Source organism: Canis lupus, chromosome 1 (assembly GCF_011100685.1).
Source record: "Canis lupus familiaris isolate Mischka breed German Shepherd chromosome 1, alternate assembly UU_Cfam_GSD_1.0, whole genome shotgun sequence".
NCBI lineage: Eukaryota > Metazoa > Chordata > Mammalia > Carnivora > Canidae > Canis > Canis lupus.
This window is the reverse complement of record NC_049222.1, coordinates 101606009-101625239: the sequence shown is the minus strand read 5'-3', so window position 1 is coordinate 101625239 and position 19231 is coordinate 101606009. Positions and strand designations below refer to the sequence as shown.

General features: G+C 45.3%; 1 protein-coding gene across 1 annotated transcript in view; it reads left to right on the top strand.

The window, feature by feature from the left end:
• Nucleotides 1–795: 795 nt before the first annotated feature.
• LOC102155336 (zinc finger protein 805) overlaps nucleotides 796–19231 on the top strand; it is a 55342-nt gene continuing 36906 nt past the window's right edge. The window contains exons 1-5 of the mRNA XM_038525523.1: nucleotides 796–1198; nucleotides 2253–2435; nucleotides 2776–2902; nucleotides 10641–10736; nucleotides 14324–15919. Of these exons, the coding sequence (XP_038381451.1) occupies nucleotides 2400–2435; nucleotides 2776–2902; nucleotides 10641–10736; nucleotides 14324–15919 (1855 nt within the window). The 5' untranslated portion in view covers nucleotides 796–1198; nucleotides 2253–2399. The remainder of the gene's footprint in view (nucleotides 1199–2252; nucleotides 2436–2775; nucleotides 2903–10640; nucleotides 10737–14323; nucleotides 15920–19231) is intronic.

The following is a 19231-nucleotide window of genomic DNA, read 5'->3' as shown; positions in this document are numbered from 1 at the left end:
TCATGAGACAGAAAGAGAGGCAGAAACATAGGCAGAAGAAGAAGCAGGCTCCCTGTGGGGAGCCCAATGCAGCACTTGATCCCAGGACCCCCAGATCATGACCTGTGCCAAAGGCAGACGCTTAAATGAGCCACCCAAGCGCCCCTCATCAACATTTCAAATTGACACTGCTGGTAACCTGAGTCTTTGAGTTTCCCTCCAAGCTTCCTCTACCTGCTCCTCCCTACCTCACAGAATGGCAAATATATTTTTTAGTAATCTGGGCCCATTACAAGAGAAAGAAGTTCATTCATTATATGAAAAAGGTCCTGAGCCAAAAAAAAAAAAAAAAAAAAAAGGCCCGGGAGAGTGTGCCATTTGTGAAAGGGACCTCCTTGGGAGGATTTTTTTTTTCCTTTGGGAGGATTTTTAAACTACTATTTTGTCTGCTCCCTAAGAAGAGGATCCGGGAAGGTGGCACCACAAAGGGGAAGTCACCAGGCCAGCCTCGAGTGGAGGGCGAGTTCTGTTCTTTGTATTGATCTCCATCCTGATAAACATTCCTGCCTCCCGAGCCTGAATTTCCCCAGGCACAGAATGGAGGCTCTCGCTCCTCCCCACTGGTGCTAATGAATCAGCTAGGGTTTCTCAGTTGCTTGTGCTCCTTCCCCTGAGAGGAAGACTCCCCCTGAAGACCCGCCTTGCGCTGTGAGTTACAGAGGAGGGAAACCACATTACCCAGAAGGCACCTGAGGCGGCGCAGGCCAAGACAGCCCCGGGCAGGAGTGTTTCCTTCCGCGCACGTGGGCGGGACTTCCGAGTGTTTCCCTGCCGCGGCCATTTCCCTCAGCCGATAGCACTGGGACGGCCTTGACTTGCTGAGGACTGGGCAGGTACCGATTCTTCGGCCTTTCGTGTGTAGCGAGCCGGCAAGAAGGCTAGGACTCGCCTTCGCGTTCTGTAGGCTTCGTGACCCTGTGTAGCGGGGGTGCCTCTCCCCGGCCGCTCGCCAGGCCACGGCCTCTGCAGCGCCCTCATCCCCGCGGTTGCCACGGGCGGCGCCCCGAGTCGCGGTGCCTGTTACCTCGGGGGCGCTGCCGCTGGACTGCCACCAGTCGCCAAGTCTCCGGGGCACGCGGAGCAGAGGTGGGGCTAGCAGCGACCCCGGCGCTTGACCCCAGGGCCCGCGATGGCGGTGCCGCCGACCGGCCAGGCCCAGGTAAGTGGACGTCGGTTTCAGGGTTGCTGCTGCTCTGCGAGGGCGGAGGCCGGCCTGCAGGGGCCTGGCGTCCAGACTTCCCGCGACGCGTCTCCGCAGTCGTGTGTTGTGGCGTGCGGGGCTGGCGTGCCACCTGACCGACCTCCACGTCTGTGAGGGGGTTGGTCTCTGATTGCTCAGTAAGTTGTGGGAATGAATGATTCTTCTGTCGTTCTTACAGTGAATTCACCGCGACGCTATTCCACCTGACCTCCAGCGGGCGACCTTGGGCGTCAGGGGGGACAGCTTTGCAGACACAGAGAAGTGCATGGACAGAGGCAGACTTCGGTGGTTGTTTAGAGGTCTGGGAGGGCTGAGAAGTTGCTCTGGGTCCTCTCAGCAGCGGAGCCCCGTTGGAAGGGCGAGATCCTGCGGGTAGTTTGCAGGAGGCTCCACTCACCCTTAGCCAACAAACTTTGTGGTCAACTCCCGTGTTATATGTAGCCTTTTGTGCTCCCCCTCCCTGAGGTATCCTGGCTTCAGGGGGAAGTGGTGTCAGAGCTCAGGAAGGAAAAAGATGCCAGTGGTTCATTGTGGCACCTCCCCTTAGCTTGGGAGACCCAGAGGGCATCACTGCCGCCATTTACCCAAGGAGCTGCCACCCCCTCAGATGCCTTACCTGTGAGGAGAGTGATGAGGCTGATGCTCCTCTGTCCATGTTCACAAATATCTTGGGGGTAGATGGAAATGTTTTTAACAACAGAAACTAGGGTAGAAACTTTATAAACTCCTTACTTTAATCACTCTGATTTTGGAGGAGTACCTCGATTACTCTAAGTCTGTGCTAATTTGTGCTAATCTAAATCTCACCTCTGGTTTGTAAGATGCAAGACTTTGGGTGAATTGGTGGAGCACCCTTAGCCTATCATTGACTAGTATGGAGGTGATGAAATGTTTACCTCACAGGCTGTGGAAGAAACAATGAAAATCCCAGAACACGCAGAGCACTGGTATTTTTTGTCTAAATCTCACAACTGTTATTGGTGAAGTGGGAACTATTATTGTATTGATCCAGAAACTGAGGCTCAGAGAAATGAAGTGATGTCTTCAAGGTAACACACCTGGCAGAGTCGGGTTTCAAGAGTTTGGATGCAAGCCACAGGAGACTGACTTAAGAACTGAGAACTTGTAGTCCCTGTAACCAGGATGTGAAACCCTCAGCATGGGGCAGGCAGCTAGCAGGACCACTGAGGCTCAGGTACTGCTGTTGTTACTGATACCGTTACTATCATTATTCACTCACTCCTCTGATGTCCTAGAGCCCTTGCTGTCTGCATCTCCCAGTCCTCGCGTCATTTCCATTGTGTTGTGTGGCCTTCCAGTGGCTCCCAGGGAGGAGGCTCCTCCCATACGTTCCTATATTACATCCAGAGCATTGCCCACCTCCCCCTTGAGCCCTGCACAGAGTTTGGCCCTCAGGAGGTACTCGGTGATTCGAGCCTTGATCACTCTGCATCTTTACCAGGGATGTAGAGAGGAGCTGTGATCCCAGCCAACAGCCCCCAGGCCAATGCTGCTACCTCTGTTTGACTTTCCAGGTATCTGTGACCTTTGATGATGTGGCCGTGATATTTACCCAGGAGGAGTGGGGGCAGCTGGACCCGGCCCAGAGGACCCTGTACCAGGAGGTGATGCTGGAAAACTGTGGACTCCTGGTGTCTCTGGGTAAGTCCTCCCGACTCCTCCATGGGGGTCCTGCCACCTCCTTGTCAGAGCACCCTGTGGCTCCAGGCCTGGCTGGTCAAGAAGGCCTCTGGAGCCTTCCCCTGCCTCCTGCCTGCAGCTTCAGTCATTTTCTAGACTTATCTCTTTGTGCCTGCTCTCCTGTGTCTCTTTGGGCAAGAAATGGTTCTTCTTTGGCTCCTAGAAAGTAATGGGAGGAAAGGGGGCTGTTGGCAGAAGCCAAAGCCAGGATTCCAGCTGGGCCCTCTGAGGGGCTGATAGAGGAACTAGGAACCACCATGATTAGGTCCTGGCTTCTGGTCTCTTGTCCTGGCTTCTCTCTCTGGCTCTCTCTGCTCACAGTACTGTACACAGAAAGGTTTTTTCTGCCTCATCAGGTTGTGCCAGGACTGGCCCCCAGATTCCTCGTTTCTGCATCTTTGCATGCTTATGTTCTCTTTCTCTGTCTGCTGCTGGGCTGTGTGGGGTGTCCTTGAGACAGGGATGGCCGCCCGAGCCGGTACTTGTCAGGACCTCCCACCCCAGTGCTTGGTACACACTGGCCTCCGTCTGAGGTTCTTATTTCACATTCCAGAGAGGGAGCTGACTGTGTGAGCCTGATTGGCTCAAGTGTCCTTAGCAGGGCTGTGAGTGATGGGATATTCTCCTAGAAGAGAGTGAGTCAGGCAGGCCTCCAGAAGGCCTTTGCCTTCAGTGCCAACAGGTATTATTCTAAACAACATGATCTCGGTTATGGTGCTTCTTTGTGTTCGTGTGCCTTCGTCATTGTCACTTGTTTCCAGGGCCAAGGTCCTCTGCCACTGCAAGAGAGAAGGTAGAGTACTGCTTCCCAGCACTTGGCAGTTTTGCCCCCAGGACACATTTGGCAATGTTTGCAGCCACTTTGGGTTGTCCTGCCTGGAGTGTAGGTGGTATTGGCATCTAGTGGTTAGAGTCCAAAGGTGCCACACATATCCTTGGATGGACAAGACAGCCCCCTCACTGAAGAATTGTCCCCGCTGCAGAATCCAGAGTGCCATAGTTGAGAAACACCAGCTTAGATGCTTCTCTGCTTGAAGATAATCACCACAAGGCCCTTCAGTTGGAGGGAAAGGAGGGCTGTAATTCCAGAGCTTAGGATGAGACCTGCCTATTTTGGGAGAAATAGAATTACGTCTGTCAGTGAGAAGAGAAAGAGCAAGATTAGGAAAGTTGGATAGGTTAGTATTTCGTAACAAAATGTTTAAGAATAAAGAGGCCCCTCTGTCTTCTGCTGACCTCATCACTCACCTTCAGTGTTTTCCCTGGGCTCACTCTGCCCTGGCCATGCTGGGTGTCTAGTGATTTCCCCACACACGGACCAGCCTCTGGCCTCTGCTTGCTGTTGTGTCTGCCTGGTTGGTGTTCTTGGGCATTTCAGCCACTCACAAGGTTGCCCCTTCTGTGTAAAATGAACACCTCGCCAGCTGTGTCCTGACCACCAGATCTCGTAGAGGCCCCTCCCCGATCCCTCTCACTTTCTCTCATCATCCCGATTATAACTCTCTGTGCCCCTGGTTGTCATCCAGGGATGATGTCATCCCCCAGGGACACTGGGGCAGTGTTGTCACAGGTGGGACAGAGGTGTGCCAGGCACCTAGTGGGAGGAGACCTGGAATGCTGCCAGACATCCTTAAAATGCTCAGGACAGTTTCCTCCCTGCTTTCCTAGCAAAGCATTATCTTGACCGAAGTAATCATGCCCATGTAACCCGAATAGTTACGCCAGGTTGAGAAACTTGTTTCAGAGAGGTAGGAACACTTCATCAACTGGCATTGAGGGACACCCTGACATAATCGTTTCCTGCCTTCTGATTGTTTTTGATGACAAGTCTGGTTTTAGTGCTGAACCTTCTTCACTCCTCCTTCCCTCCAATGGTTGGTACTTTTCCCTTTAAAACAGAGTAGCCTTGAGTTTGCAGCCCTGAATGGGCAGTATGCGCTCACTGGGGCTTAACATTTGTATTCCATTGCCGAGTTTTCATGGTGACCTGCTACCAAAGGAAGTGACTCAACGTTTCCCATTTACTGGACTGATGCAAGATTTCTTCTTTGAAGAAAATAAGAAAAATTAAATATGGGTCATGTTAGAAAGCAGTTCATAATCATCAGCACAGCTGAGATACCCTGAGCACTGACTAAGCAGGACTGTTTGGGCTTATTGGTGCTCTACTCATTTAAATTCCCACAGTATCCCACCTGTATGAGTTTGCACTTCTAAGATTTTAATTTGTAGAGATGACTTAGGGACAGGCAATACAGGGAGATTAATGCTAGTGTACGTTTTACATATTTGTATGTATGTCTTTAGCGTACGTACATATTTTGTGTGTGTACACACGCACACGCTTGAGCACACCTGTACATACATGCCTGTGTATGTGTGGTAGTTGTATGTATAAGAAAAAAATATTTTTCCTCTACTCGGCAACAGTTCTTGATATCAAAATCTTGTTTTCCACACCATGAGTTGTGACATAACTACCTGGAGTTAGCACAGATCCCACAGGTTGGGGGCTCAGTCTCCTAGGACAGCACCCCCACAGACACCCCCGCACAATCCACTTCAGATGCCAGGTTGTCACCTGTCCTGATCAACTGGCTGTAAATCAGAGATATGACCCCTTCCTCAGGGTTGATAATTTGCTAGGGTGGCTCACAAAACTCAAGAAAGCACTTCAGTATTATCTGTTACTGGGACGCCTGAGTGGCTCAGCGGTTGAGCATCTGCCTTCAGCTCAGGACATGATCCTCGGTCTGGGGATCGAGTTCCGCATCGGGCTCCCTGCAGGGAGTCTGCTTCTCCCTCTGCCTGTGTCTCTGCCTCTCTCTCTCTCTCTGTGTGTGCCTCTCATGAATAAATAAGTAAAATCTTTAAAAAAAAAAAAAAGCATATTCCCTGTTTATTTAAAGGATTAAATTCAGAAACGGCTAAATGCAAGAGATGCAAAGGACAAGGTATGTAGAACAGCACACTGAGTTTCCATGGCCTCTTGGCTTGTCACTCTTCTGCCATCTTGATGCGTTAACCAATCTGGCAACCCACTGAAGCACTTTACTTGGGGCTTCTTGTTAAAGCTCCTTACATGGGCCTGACTGATGAACTCATTGGCCATTGATGATTGAACTCCTTCTCCAGCCCTTCTTGCCTCCACAGAAGTTAAGCGATAGAACAGATTTTCTAGCGTTCTAATCACATGATTGCTTTCCCTGGCCCCTCCTCCTCAGGAGTTTTTTAAAAGTCACCTCAGGAACAAAATAGAATTCCTAATGCAAGAAAGCAAAAAGGTCCTGTGTCTAATTTCGTCTTAGGAGAGGCCGTCCATGGACATCTGCTGGGGTTGCAAGTTTTAGCCAGAGGGGGTGGAGTTGTCTTCACCATGAGTTGCCAGTGTGGGACCATGTTGTCTGGTTGTGTGACCATGGTATCCATTGCAAGTTGATGGGGTCCTCAGCTTTTGCCATGTTTGGTTGAAACAGTGTGTTAATGTGAGGTGTGAGTTGGCCAAGAGGCTTCTTATTAAGGCAAGAGAGAGACCCATTTAGGGGTTTGTCATATTGGGATTTGGAAAGGAGTTATTTGAAGCAACCCTTATGTCTTTTACTTAAACCAGGTTTTGGAGGCATGTTTGGGGCATGAAAGTTCTGTGGAATATCTCTTCCCAGAGCCTAGCCTTGCATAATTCGAGAAGTGAAATGTGTGTGTCTTACAGTATTGTCTGCAACTCTGAAGGGAGTAAGGAATACAAGTGCCTTGTATTGTGGCCCTTTTATGTGTAGAGATGTGTGGTTTTGATTTTTGTTTGGGGTGTCTGTGAGACAAGAGAGTCTTAAGAGTTCTTTACCCCAAAGGAGACCATTTTTAGGCAGTGGCTCAACAGTTTATAATGAATTTGGAGACGGGACCATTTGTTCATCAGTGCTAAGATACCCCGCCCCCCCGAAGTTTGGCCCAGTAATGTTTCTTAGATCCATTTTTTATTTAGAACATTCTGGCTAAGAGATAGAAAGCAGCAGCATTCCATTGGTCTCTATCATGTGTGATGGATAGTGGCATCCTTCTTCTGGTTCATGAACTCCTGTAACTGTTCTCTCTGTTAAACTCAGAGGGCTTTCCAGGTAGCCAAAGGGCCTGGAGGAGGGCTGGCCCTCTCCAACACCAAAGCATCTGGCAAGGGACAGAGGATGGGAGAAGCTGCCACCTCCTACAAGTGGAGTTCTGCCAGAGGGCCCAGATTGGGTTCCGTTCTGTCTTACAGAGTCCTCAGTAGCTGTGCTGAGCTCGTGCTGTTAACAATATTTTGAGTAGACCTTAGTCTTTGTTGGCAAGAACCCCATTTAAGGTGGACTGATTTGTAACTAACAGTACCAGTGAGATAAACTTTATAAACAAGCCCCCAAATAATACTAAGTGTAGTATTAGCTGAAACTAAACTATCTCTAATATTAGTATTAGAGATGTTGGATTTGTGTGTCCGTAATGAATGTGTGGAATGAATTTCCTCAGACACGGTTGTCATCGATGTGCCGTCATAGCTGTGCTACTGGAGGAAGGTAGGTGCAGTGAAGATCTTGTCTGCAGAGATCATGTGCAGCGGCAGAGCTGTGGAGCCACGCTCACAGGGCAGCCTGGGGAAGAAGTGTTCACCTTCGGGGTAGAGGCTGGCTGGCTGAGAAGTTGTCCAAACAGGTGCTGAACAGAACAGGGTCAGCCAGATCTGTAAGCCCAGAACAATCACCGGGTTGTTGACTGGATAATGTTATTGATTTATTCATATGGGGTATTGGGTGTGTGGATTGTGTGAACCAGCTCTGGCTGCTTAAACAACAGCTTTATTTTCACGTCATTCTGGAGACTGGAAGTCTCAGACCCAAGGTGCTGGCAGACAGATGATGATCTCTTCCTGGCTGCCACCTTTGTGCTGTGTCCTCACATGGCCTTTCCTCTGGCTTTTAAGGTCACCAGTCCTACCAGATTGGGGCCACATCCCCGTGACCTCATTTAACGTTAATTACCTCCCTACAGGCCCTTTCTCCATGTGTGAGCACATAGTAATGACACCTAGGGGCAGGCACACTCAGTGCAGCAGGAGCCCTCCTGGATGGGCCACCCTGTTAAGATTGTTGGAACCCACTGTGAAGTGCTTTTATTGGCCCCGGGGTTAATAACAGACACAACTAGGCTGTCAAACGGAGAAGTAGTGTGGCAGTCATTCCTTTTTTGATTAGCTTTTATGTGAAGTGTTACTCTCTGGAGTCTCTTTTCCAGCTTCCATTGGGCCTTTCACTATCTTAACTGCTTTTTGTGGGTCCCATTGTACCGAGTCCAATTAAGCACCAAAAATTTACTTAATTGTGTCAGAGCATCCTTGCCCAAAGTGGGGTATTTTAGGACAGTGGTACTCTGAGTAGTGGAAGTATAGGTGAGTCTATAGTTAGAGTGAGACATACCTATTTTTCCCCTGTATTTAGCTACTTTTTCAGTTTGGGCAGAGCAATATTTAAATTTAGCGGAATCTCCAGGTATAACTATGATTTGAGCCCCAGTTTTGATTAAATTTATGAAGTTTTGTCAGTTGGTACAATTTAGCAAATTCTGAAGTTAATTCAGAACCTGTATTGTGGAGTCAGAAAAGTCTGTCAGTGCCGTGTTTTGTTTTGGTGATACAATTTTTTTTGGAATATAAGTTTTGTTATGCTGTACATAGTTATTATATGTAATTTATCATATATGTTTTTAATATATAAATTTTGCATTTCCCATTGGGTCAAATTATAGACAGCGTTTTATTTTATTTATTTTTTGTATATTTTTTTATTGGAGTTAGATTTGCCAACATACAGTATAGCACTCAGTGCTCATCCCGTCAAGTGCCCCCCTCAGTGCCCATCACCCAGTCACCCCATCCCCCCCGCCCATGTCCCCTTCCACTACCCCTTGTTCGTTTCCCAGAGTTAGAGGAGTCTCTCATGTTTTTATAGACAGTGTTTTAGTTCTATGTCTTACTTAGTTCTCTTTTATTTTTTCCTCTCTTTCTAGGAGTTTGTTTTTATTACTATTTTTAAGTCATTAAATAGTTTAGAATGAGTATTATATTTTCTAGACCCGGTATTTCTTTGGTACATAAGTTCTAAAGTAGACCCCCCTCCTTTTTCTCTTGGGGCTTTAGCTTCCTGAAGCCCCATACTGACTTTGTCTCCTGCTGGTGAGAGGAGTGGGGGAGGTCCTGGGGCCTCTGGGCAGCAGCCTCCCTGAGATGGGCCCTGGTCTACAGCATAATTGTTTTTGTCACCTCTCTTGTCTCTGGTCATTTTTCTTTTCTTTGGATATTTACCTGATAAGCTTCTGGCAGTCCCAGGGGCTGGAGCTTACCTCTAGGGCAGCGGTGGTGGTGGCATCAGTATCCTGATTGTGTCAGTTTGGTTTTAAGGAGGAGACGCGTGACATGCCAGTGGGCAGCAGCAGTCAGGAGTCCCCAAACTCATTGGCCAGGGGTTGTAAAGCCTGGAAACATCCTGAGGTATCTTAAGAGGGAGCAGGAACAAGATATTCCATAACGTTTTTCCCTCCATTTTATATTGAACCCCGGGTCTCCACGAATGGGGTCTTTTATTCCTTGCTGGATTGAGAGTCAGACTACAACAGTTAGGTAAGTGACGAATGGGAGATTTGTCCTCGAAGCAATTTAAGCCTGTTGTGCCATGGTGTCTGAGGCGGGTGCCCCATACTCTGTTGGCAGTAGGTCCCTTATATCACAGGGAGCATGACTCCTGATGGCTGAAGGGAGAGCTTACTCCCTTTCCACTGCCTTATCACCAGACCCTGTCCTGAGTGGGTAGCAGATGTGAGCGAGATTTGCTCAGTGACAACTGATAATCTTGGGCTGTGGTTCAGGATCTTCCAGAGCAGCCTTCTGTGGGTCCTGGTGCCTCTACCCTTGACTCCTTACAGAGTGCTGTGTCGTCTTCCCCTGCATCTGTGTTTGGCTACATGTGACAGAGCAGCTCAGTCTTCATCCTGAAGGAAATTTATTATCTCACAATGGTGGGTGATAACCCAGCTGTGGGTTTCTTTACTTCCTCTCTGTGTTCTAGATCTTATAGGCAGGTTCCCTCACAAAAGTCCTGGGATGCTGACAGACTACAGGAGCAGCAGATCCCCTTACTCAGCCATCCTGGAATAAAGCTTTCTAAAGTTGCACACCTCTAACTGTTGGTGATTGAGTTATGCCACTTGCAGGTTGGTAGAGACTGGTTTGTCAACCTTCCTTTAACGCCAGAATCATCTGGGGAGGTTTTAAAATCTACCGATATCCAGGCCTCACCAGAAATTTCCTTTCAGTTGGACATGAACCCGACATCGCAGGAGATGTTGACGCACACATGGTTTGAGACTCACTTACCTGGGTTAATTAGAAAATATTTTCTGGGAGGGGAGGGGGTCATATTCCCTGGGATTCTGTGTGCTGGCAGTCAGAGGGAATAGGTGCTGTCTACACAGCCAGCACTACTGTCTAAAGTCTTTGAATCCCAACACTGGACTTTGTGCCTGTTTCCAGGTGATAGGTTAGTATTTTGTTTGTGTGGATGGGGGTAGCTTCATTCCCGGGTCATATCCACATTCTGAAATCCCAGACTAGATTGAGAGGTTTTATTTCTTTTTCACAAAAATCCTAGTGTCGTCTTTCTTTGTCTGTGAACAGGGTGTCCTGTTCCTAGACCTGAGCTGCTCTACCAGCTGAAGCACGGGCAGGAGCTATGGATGGTGAAGAAGGACCTGTGTCAAAGCACCTATCCAGGTAGGAGCCAAGATGTGGGCAGATGGGAGACCCTGCAGGCTGGAGACTGGGAGGAGACCACCAGCCCTGGTCCCCTGGGGAAGCTTCCTGTTCTGGCCTCTTTGGTGGTTTGGAAGCCATGGAGCCCTTTAACCCAGAGTCAGTGTGCCCACTAAGGGACCATAATGTTGGTTGTTCCTTCCACCTTCCAAGTTTCAGTGAATGGTCCTGCCACTCAAGCAGGTTAGAGGCTGGATACAGCCTCAGAGAATTCCTTACACCTCCACCTCCCTCAGTCCCTCATCCAGCCATTCCCCAGATCCTGTCCGTTTCACATCCTGTACATCTCCTGAATGCATCAGTTGCACTACCTCCATCAGAGCCATCCCCATACTCGACCCACGCTCCCATCTTCTCTCTGGGAGATGCTGCTAGTCTCATAACCTGTCTCTGCATCTGCTTGGTGCCTCTAGTCAGCTCCGTGTCCTGCATGAGCTAGCCCAGGTGCTCAGACTTTGTCCCAGATGCTGACCCAGTCGTGGATGTCTCCGTATATGACCCCTAAGGTGTCAGCAGGTCTTTATGTTGAAAGCACAGTCCGCCACCTCTATTGCTTGATCCTCCACCCCACCACCCTCATTCGGGCTCTCGTGTCTGCAGCTTCCCCTTCCATCTAGCGGGAGGGGTCTTGCTCCTGGCCCTGGCCAGTCCCTTAACCAGAGTCTAGAGCACACCTTTTCAGGAAAATGTTTTCTTCATTTATACTCTTCTTTTTTTTTTTTTTTTTTTTTTTTAATTTTTATTTATTTATGATTGTCACAGAGAGAGAGAGAGAGAGAGGCAGAGACATAGGCAGAAGGAGAAGTAGGTTCCATGCACTGGGAGCCCGATGTGGGATTCGATCCCGGGTCTCCAGGATCGCGCCCTGAGCCAAAGGCAGGCACTAAACCGCTGCGCCACCCAGGGATCCCTATACTCTTATTTCTTGTGTAATGTAACTTCATCCTTTCTCCACTCAACCCGCATGCTCTTGATTGTAGGGATTTTTTTTGTATCTTCCTTATACTTACCTCATCAGTTAATAGGTGCTGCAGATATAATTTTCTACTTTTCAATATTGTTTTTTCACTCCTTTAAAGTACGTTTTATTGAATAGAGGTCTTATTTCAGTGTAATTTATGCCATTTCTTATATAAATAATGATTTTGTCTTGTATAAAAATCTTGCTTTATCCCCAACATCAAAAAGATACTCTTGAGGGGATTCCTGGGTGGCTCAGAGGTTTAGCTCCTGCTTTGGCCCAGGGCACAATCCTAGAGTCCCAGGATCAAAGCCTGCATCAGCCTCCTGCATGGAGCCTGCTTCTCCCTCTGCCTGTGTCTCTTCCTGTTTCTCTCATTCATAAATGAATGAATGAATGAATGAATGAATGAATATTTAAAAACAAACAAAAAGATACTGGTGTTTATTTTATGCTAATAGTTTTTAAACTTTTGTTTTGTTGAGTAATGATTGACATACATGCAGGTTTCCCCACTATGAGAAAGTAGAGCATTCCTGTTAAACTTCTCATTAGCGGAAATCGCATTAATGTTAGGAGAAATTACCATTAATTTATATGGAAAATGTTCTGACCATTCGTGGACTCTAAATAATTTTTCTTAGAGTTTTCTGATACCTTTCACCATCTTGCTAACATATTCACAAAATAAATTGAGATGAAAGTTCAGATGCTCACACAGTTCAAGTCTGTGGTGGCTTGATGTTGAGTGTAGTTTTGGTGAAAGAGCTGCCCCTGGTGCATGCTGCCTCTAACAACTTGCTGCAAAACAGATAATAATAATAATGCTGAGCATTATTTTTGTTTTTTGTCGTTTTTCATAAAAGTGAAAATCTAATTTCTTTCAGTTGTAAAAACAGGTGCTTATGTAGGTCTAAAATTAAAAAGGAAAAAATTGGTCTTGTGAGAACTGTAATGATTTACTCTCTTCACTCTCTTGCACATCATAACAGCAATGTTAGCTTGTGTTTCTTGTGTTTTATATTACATTCCTAGTACTGGAGTGTAACTAGAAGTTTATACTTTTCAGCTCACTTTTCTCCAACTCCCCTATCTGCCACATTAAATTCTTCATTGATAGAGTTCTTCTTTGATGTCTTTAAGTATAGTATTCTCATTTTCTTGTCTAGATCATGTGTATTTTGTGAGTTTTTTCATCAGTGTGCTCCTCAGGCAAACCAGACTCATTATGTCTAGTCCAGTCCTGCTCACCTCCTGCTTATGAGCCTTGTCCTGGGAGGTCTCACTGTCACTCCCATCAGAACCTTAGGAATTCTGTTCCCTTCTCTCCTACCCATTCCTGAATCCTTATTAGTATCCTCTTCATGTGGTCAGTCCCTTTGTACATTCTGTCTCCTTAGGCTACTCTGCCCTTTGTACTTTGTCTTTTGTAGCAGTTCCTTTTATACCAGTGGAAGTCGTCACATCATGGGCACCTCCTATTGGAAAACTCTTTGATAACTTTCTACACAGTTAGCCAGGCAAGCTCAAGGCTAAGAACACAGAACTCCAAAGACTGTCAGGTCTGCCCAGGTCATCCAAAACCACTGAAATTTCAGAGATTTCCCAAAACTACTCTCAGGTGGAAAAACTCAAAAAACTTCTTAAAGTCTATTAAAGTATATACTCTCAATCATGTTTGTTACAGACAAAGGTACAACTTAGAAGAGGGGCCAGAAGTATTCCAAATAGAAGATTCCCATGTCTTTGGTGACTTGTTACCTGCTGGCTGGCATCCATGTGTGACAATAAGTGCATGGATATTACCAACCCAGGAAATTGGCCAGAGCCTCAGTATCCAGACTTACTGAGCTTTCATTGCATAAGCGTGACTGATTGAATCATTGCCAATGGGACTCTGTCTCTAACCCTTTTTTTCCTTTCTAGAGGTGCAGGTGATATCTCGTGGCTCAAAGCCCCAACTTTCTAATTATACAGTTGGTTTTTCTGATGTGGCCAGACCTTACTCTGAATCATCTTCTTTAATATAAACTGTATAGCCATGATGAGTTATGTGTTGTCATGAATTATCAGATATATTCCTACATGCCCACCGTAAATAACAAAGATGATATATCTATCACTCTGGAAGTATGCAGGGTATAGAAGTTACTTCCTTAGAGCTGGAACAAAGACCAAACTTCTTTTAGGGGAGAATTAATCTTGGATTACTTTCTCTCTTCTATCAGGGCTACATTAGGCCCTTTCCTACTGTTCTTATAGCAGTATCCTTGCCAACAGGAAGTAAAACATACAGCATTATTGTTAGTCTTTCCAGCTGCATCCAGTGTGGAAATGTAGTGGTGTCTCCACTTCAGACCCCTTGTCCTATCACCTAGCTTCTCCTGGGTCTCCCTTTCATGGTATCAGCAGTCCAAGGTTCAGGGCATAAAAAGAAATTGGAATCCTTAGATTCAGAGGTAATAATACATAACAGAGACAGGCACTATTTTCACCTATATTTTTCTCACTGAAATGCTGATTTTGGGTTTTTTTTTTCTATGTTGTCATAACTAACAGGCCATTTTGTGTATTGGGTTTCTTTCAGGTGACAAGGGAAAACCCAAGACCATAGAACTTACCACTTGTGAACCAGCCCTGAATAAGTCCCCTGAGGGGCCCTTATTCCAGGAACTAAAACAGGGAGACCCAGGGAACTTCCAGCTGAGCCAAACCAACGATCAGGGTGGCCCATCAGAAATGCAGGAAGGACACTTGAGACCAGGGTTAGAACCCCAGAGGGAGAAGCTCCCTGAGAAAACAAGCCCTGAACATGATGGTTTAGGGATAGCTGATGGTGTATGTACTGTCCATAACCATGACTCATGTGGATCAGGTAAAGATTCCATGATTCAGGAAGAGGAAAATACGTTTAAGTGCAATGAATGTGGGAAAACTTTTAATAAGAAGCACCTTCTTGCCGGACATGAAAAGATTCACTCTGGAGTAAAGCCCTATGAATGCACTGAGTGTGGGAAAACATTTATTAAGAGCACTCACCTCCTCCAGCACCACATGATCCACACAGGGGAGAGGCCCTACGAGTGCATGGAGTGTGGGAAGGCCTTCAACCGCAAGTCCTACCTTACACAACACCAGCGGATTCACAGTGGAGAGAAGCCTTATAAGTGTAATGAATGTGGAAAGGCCTTCACCCACCGCTCCAATTTTGTCTTGCATAAGAGGAGACACAGTGGAGAGAAATCCTTTGTGTGCAAAGAATGTGGGCAAGTCTTTCGACATAGGCCAGGATTCCTTCGACATCACATCATCCACAGTGCCGAGAATCCCTATGAATGCTTTGAGTGTGGCAAGGTCTTCAAACATAAGTCATACCTTGTGTGGCACCAGCAGACTCACACCGGAGAGAAGCCCTATGAATGCAGTGAGTGTGGGAAAGCCTTCTGTGAGAGTGCAGCCCTCATTCACCACTATGTCATCCACACTGGGGAGAAGCCCTTTGAGTGCCTAGAGTGTGGGAAAGCCTTCAACCACAGGTCCTACCTCAAGAGGCATCAGAGAATTCACACTGGGGAGAAGCCTTTTGTGTGCACTGAATGTGGAAGGGCCTTCACCCACTGCTCTACTTTCATCCTGCATAAAAGGGCCCACACTGGAGAAAAACCCTTTGAGTGCAAAGAGTGTGGGAAAGCCTTTAGCACTAGAAAAGACCTCATTCGACACTTTAGCATCCACACTGGGGAGAAGCCCTTTGAGTGCTCAGAGTGTGGAAAGGCCTTCAACCGCCGCTCAGGGCTCACAAGGCACCAGCGGATTCACAGTGGAGAGAAGCCCTACGAGTGCATGGAATGTGGGAAATCCTTCTGCTGGAGCACAAACCTCATTCGACATGCTATTATCCACACTGGGGAGAAGCCCTATAAGTGCAGTGAGTGTGGAAAAGCCTTTAGTCGCAGCTCCTCCCTCACTCAGCATCAGAGGATTCATACTGGGAGAAAGCCTGTCAGTGCAACGGAAGTGGAAAGAGCCTTCACCAGTGGGCAATCCTCAGTCACCCTACGAGAACTGCTTTTGGGGAAGGACTTCTTGAATGTAACCACTGAGGAGAACCTTTTGCCAGAGAAAACATCAACTACAGCATCTGATCGGACATACCAAAGAGAAACCTCCCAAGTATCTTCACTTTGAGAAGATCTTCCATCCCAGACCATCAGTAGTCCTGTAGAGATGCATTTTAGAGGTTGACCCAGCCCAGAGCCTTACTGTACATCTGAGAATTCATTTGTGAGGGAGAGAGCAGCGTTTATTGTGCACGGAGTAAAACCTTCAGCTACATGTTTCTCCTTAGTTTACACTGCAGTAATACCTCAGGAATTTTTGTTAAAAGAAGGTGGAGATATAGAACAGCAAATGAAATGAAAAACTTTTGAGACTTCTCTGTCAAGCTTATAGCACTTTGTCATGGATTCTTTAGTTTACTTGGGGTCAGGGGATGTTTCAGAGGCAGTGAGCCTTGACCACCCTGTATGTGTCATGTATATACATTCATTGCTGTCCAGTGTCAGAAGAGTTAGACAGTTGCAGACAGGTATTAAAATGATAAGTATACATATAAAAACAGCACATTTTATTGCATTAGTTAAGACTTTAAAGCTTACATATTCAGAAAACAAACTGTTCTTTATATGGTTTTAAACATGAAACAGACTTTTCCAGAATTGTTTTTGATCCAATTTATTTAATTTCTGTAGCTATATGGTAAATCTCAAAATTGGGTAAAGTGATTCCTCTCTCTTTATTCTTATTTAAATTGATTTAGTTTTCTGTAGTTCCTTTGACTTCTCTTATAAATCGTAGGATGCAAAAAATCTTGCATTTTTATAGGAATTGGTTGAAATCTGTAGATCTATTTGTTGAAAAGCAGCATCATGAACACTGAAAAATGATATACACTTCAGTTATTTAAGTAATTCTTGATATTTCACTACTGTTTTATAATTTTTAGCATACAGAGCCTGTACATTTTTGTTAAGAGTTCTATCTAGGGTTTTTTGGTTTTTTTGTTTTTGTTTTGAGTGATGGTGTTGATTTTTACACTTATTTTTCCATATGGTCTTTAGTAGTACACAGAAAGATAATTGTTTTTTGGAGTGATATTTTGGCATCCTGCAACCATACTGAACTCACATTATTTGTAGCCATTTCTTTGGGTAGAATCCTCAGGCTTTTCTGCAAAGATATGTCAGCTGCATAAGAGTCTTACTTTTTTTTCCTTCCTATCTGTATTATGTTACTTTCTTTTCTTACTGCACTAGTGGGCCTTCCAACATGATGTTGAATAGGAGTAATAAGAAAGAATGCCCTTGACTGATCCCTCATATTAGGAGGAAAATGTTCAGGTTTTCATTAGGTAGATATGATGTTAGTTGAAGTATTTTTATCCAAAGTTTTCTTATCAAGTTTAGAAAATTTCCATCTATTCTTAATTTGCTGAGATTTTTGTTATTATGAATGAGTGTTAGATGTTGTCAAATACTTTGCCTCCATCAATTGATGTGATCATCTGATTTCTATAGCCTGTTGATATAATGTATTATATTGACTAGTTTTAAATATTGAACCAGCCTTGCATCCTTGGAATAAATCCCATTTGGTTGAAGTGTATGAATTTTTTTTGCATATCAGATATTAAAACATTCCATTTGATTGTATTTTGTTGAGGAAGTTTTCCTCTAATTTCTTTTTTTTTTTTTTTTTTTTAAGATTTTGTTTATTTATTCGTGAGAGGCAGAGACATAGGCAGAGGGAGAAGCAGGCACCTCACGGGGAGCCCGATGCAGACTCGATCCTGGACCCCTGGGATCATGCCCCGAGCTGAAGGCAGACGCTCAACCACTGTGCCACACAGGCGTCCTTCTAATTTCTTGAATTCAGAATAATTTTGATGTTGGATACATTTGATAGTTTGAACTTTGTCCTGTTCGAGGAATTGTTCGTTCGTTCTTTCTTTCTTTCTTTCTTTCTTTCTTTCTTTCTTTCTTTCTTTCTTTCTTTCTTCTTTCTCTCTCTCTCTCTCTCTCTCTCTTTCTTTCTTTCTTTCTTTCTTTCTTTCTTCATGACAGACACACACACAGAGAAAGAGAGAGAGAGAGGCAGAGATACAGGCAGAGGGAGAAGCAGGCTCCATGCAGGGAGCCCGACACAGGCCTCGATCCTGGGTCTCCAGGATCACAACCCGGGCCAAAGGCGGCGCTAAACCGCTGAGCCACCGGGGCTGTCCAGAATTGTTCCATCTAAATTTTCTGTTTAGTTAATAAACTTGTTTGAAATATTTCCTTATTACCATTTTAATGGGAGCAGTATCTGTACTTATAATATCCCATTTGATTCCTGATTTTGGAAATATGTTCACTCTTTGCTTTATTTTTGCCCATTTTCTTAGGCATTTATCAATCGTACTAATCATTTTGGAGAACTAGCACTTTATTTCATTTATTCTTTTGTTCCCTATTGCTGTTGATAATTTCACTAATTTCTGTTCTGATCTTTATATCTTCTCCTTTACCTTGGTTGTATTCTAAAGTAAGCATTTAGTACAATAATGTTTCCTCACAGCATTGTGACTTCATCCTGCAAATTTTCATTACATTTTATTCAGCTCTAATGATTCTTGATTTCTTTAGAAACTCTAATGGGTTCATAGATTATTGTTTAGTTTTCTAGTGTTCTGGAGTATTTTCCTTATCTTTTGATTTCTAGTTTATTTTATGTTTGGTATGTTTAAATTTGTTAAAGTATTTATGACCTAAGATATAGCCTAATTTATTGAATATCCTAAAAGACCTCCTAAAAGAATGTGTGTTCTGCTGTCATTGAGTGGAGTTTCTGTAAATGTCTGTGTTGTGCCCAAGATTGTGGAGAAACCACCAAGGAGCCGACACCGATGCAAACGCACGAGGGTTTATTTACAAGCTCGAGCTTGGGTCCAAGTATACCCGACACAACAGACCAGGGGCTTGGACCCGAGGTTAAGAGGTATAGCAGTTTTATAGGGGCCAGTGGCCAATGAGGATTATAACATACAGAAAGTTACATGGTCATGTCGGTCCACAAGCAGGTGACCAATTGAATTACGATTCACCCTCTAAGGTCCGTTTGAACTAGCCTGTTATTCTGGTCAGAATTGGTACGCAAGTTTGGTGGGCAAAGGGCGGGGTTTATATTCTTTGATGGTTGGGTGTTCCACATTCCTATATGAGCCGGTGGCTTGTCTAGAGTGGGGGAGTGGTTTCTTCCTGTAACAGGGATGGTGTTCAGTTCTTGGTCTGAGATGGCTGACAAAGTATAATATTAAACCCAACGGCCCCAGTTTCTCAGCCTTCACAGTCTGGACAGTCCTCTTGGTAGTAGTCAAATTTTCTATAACCTTACTGACCTAAACTGTTTAGTATTTTTGTCAATTCCAAAGAGAGGGATGATGAAGTTCTGATGTATA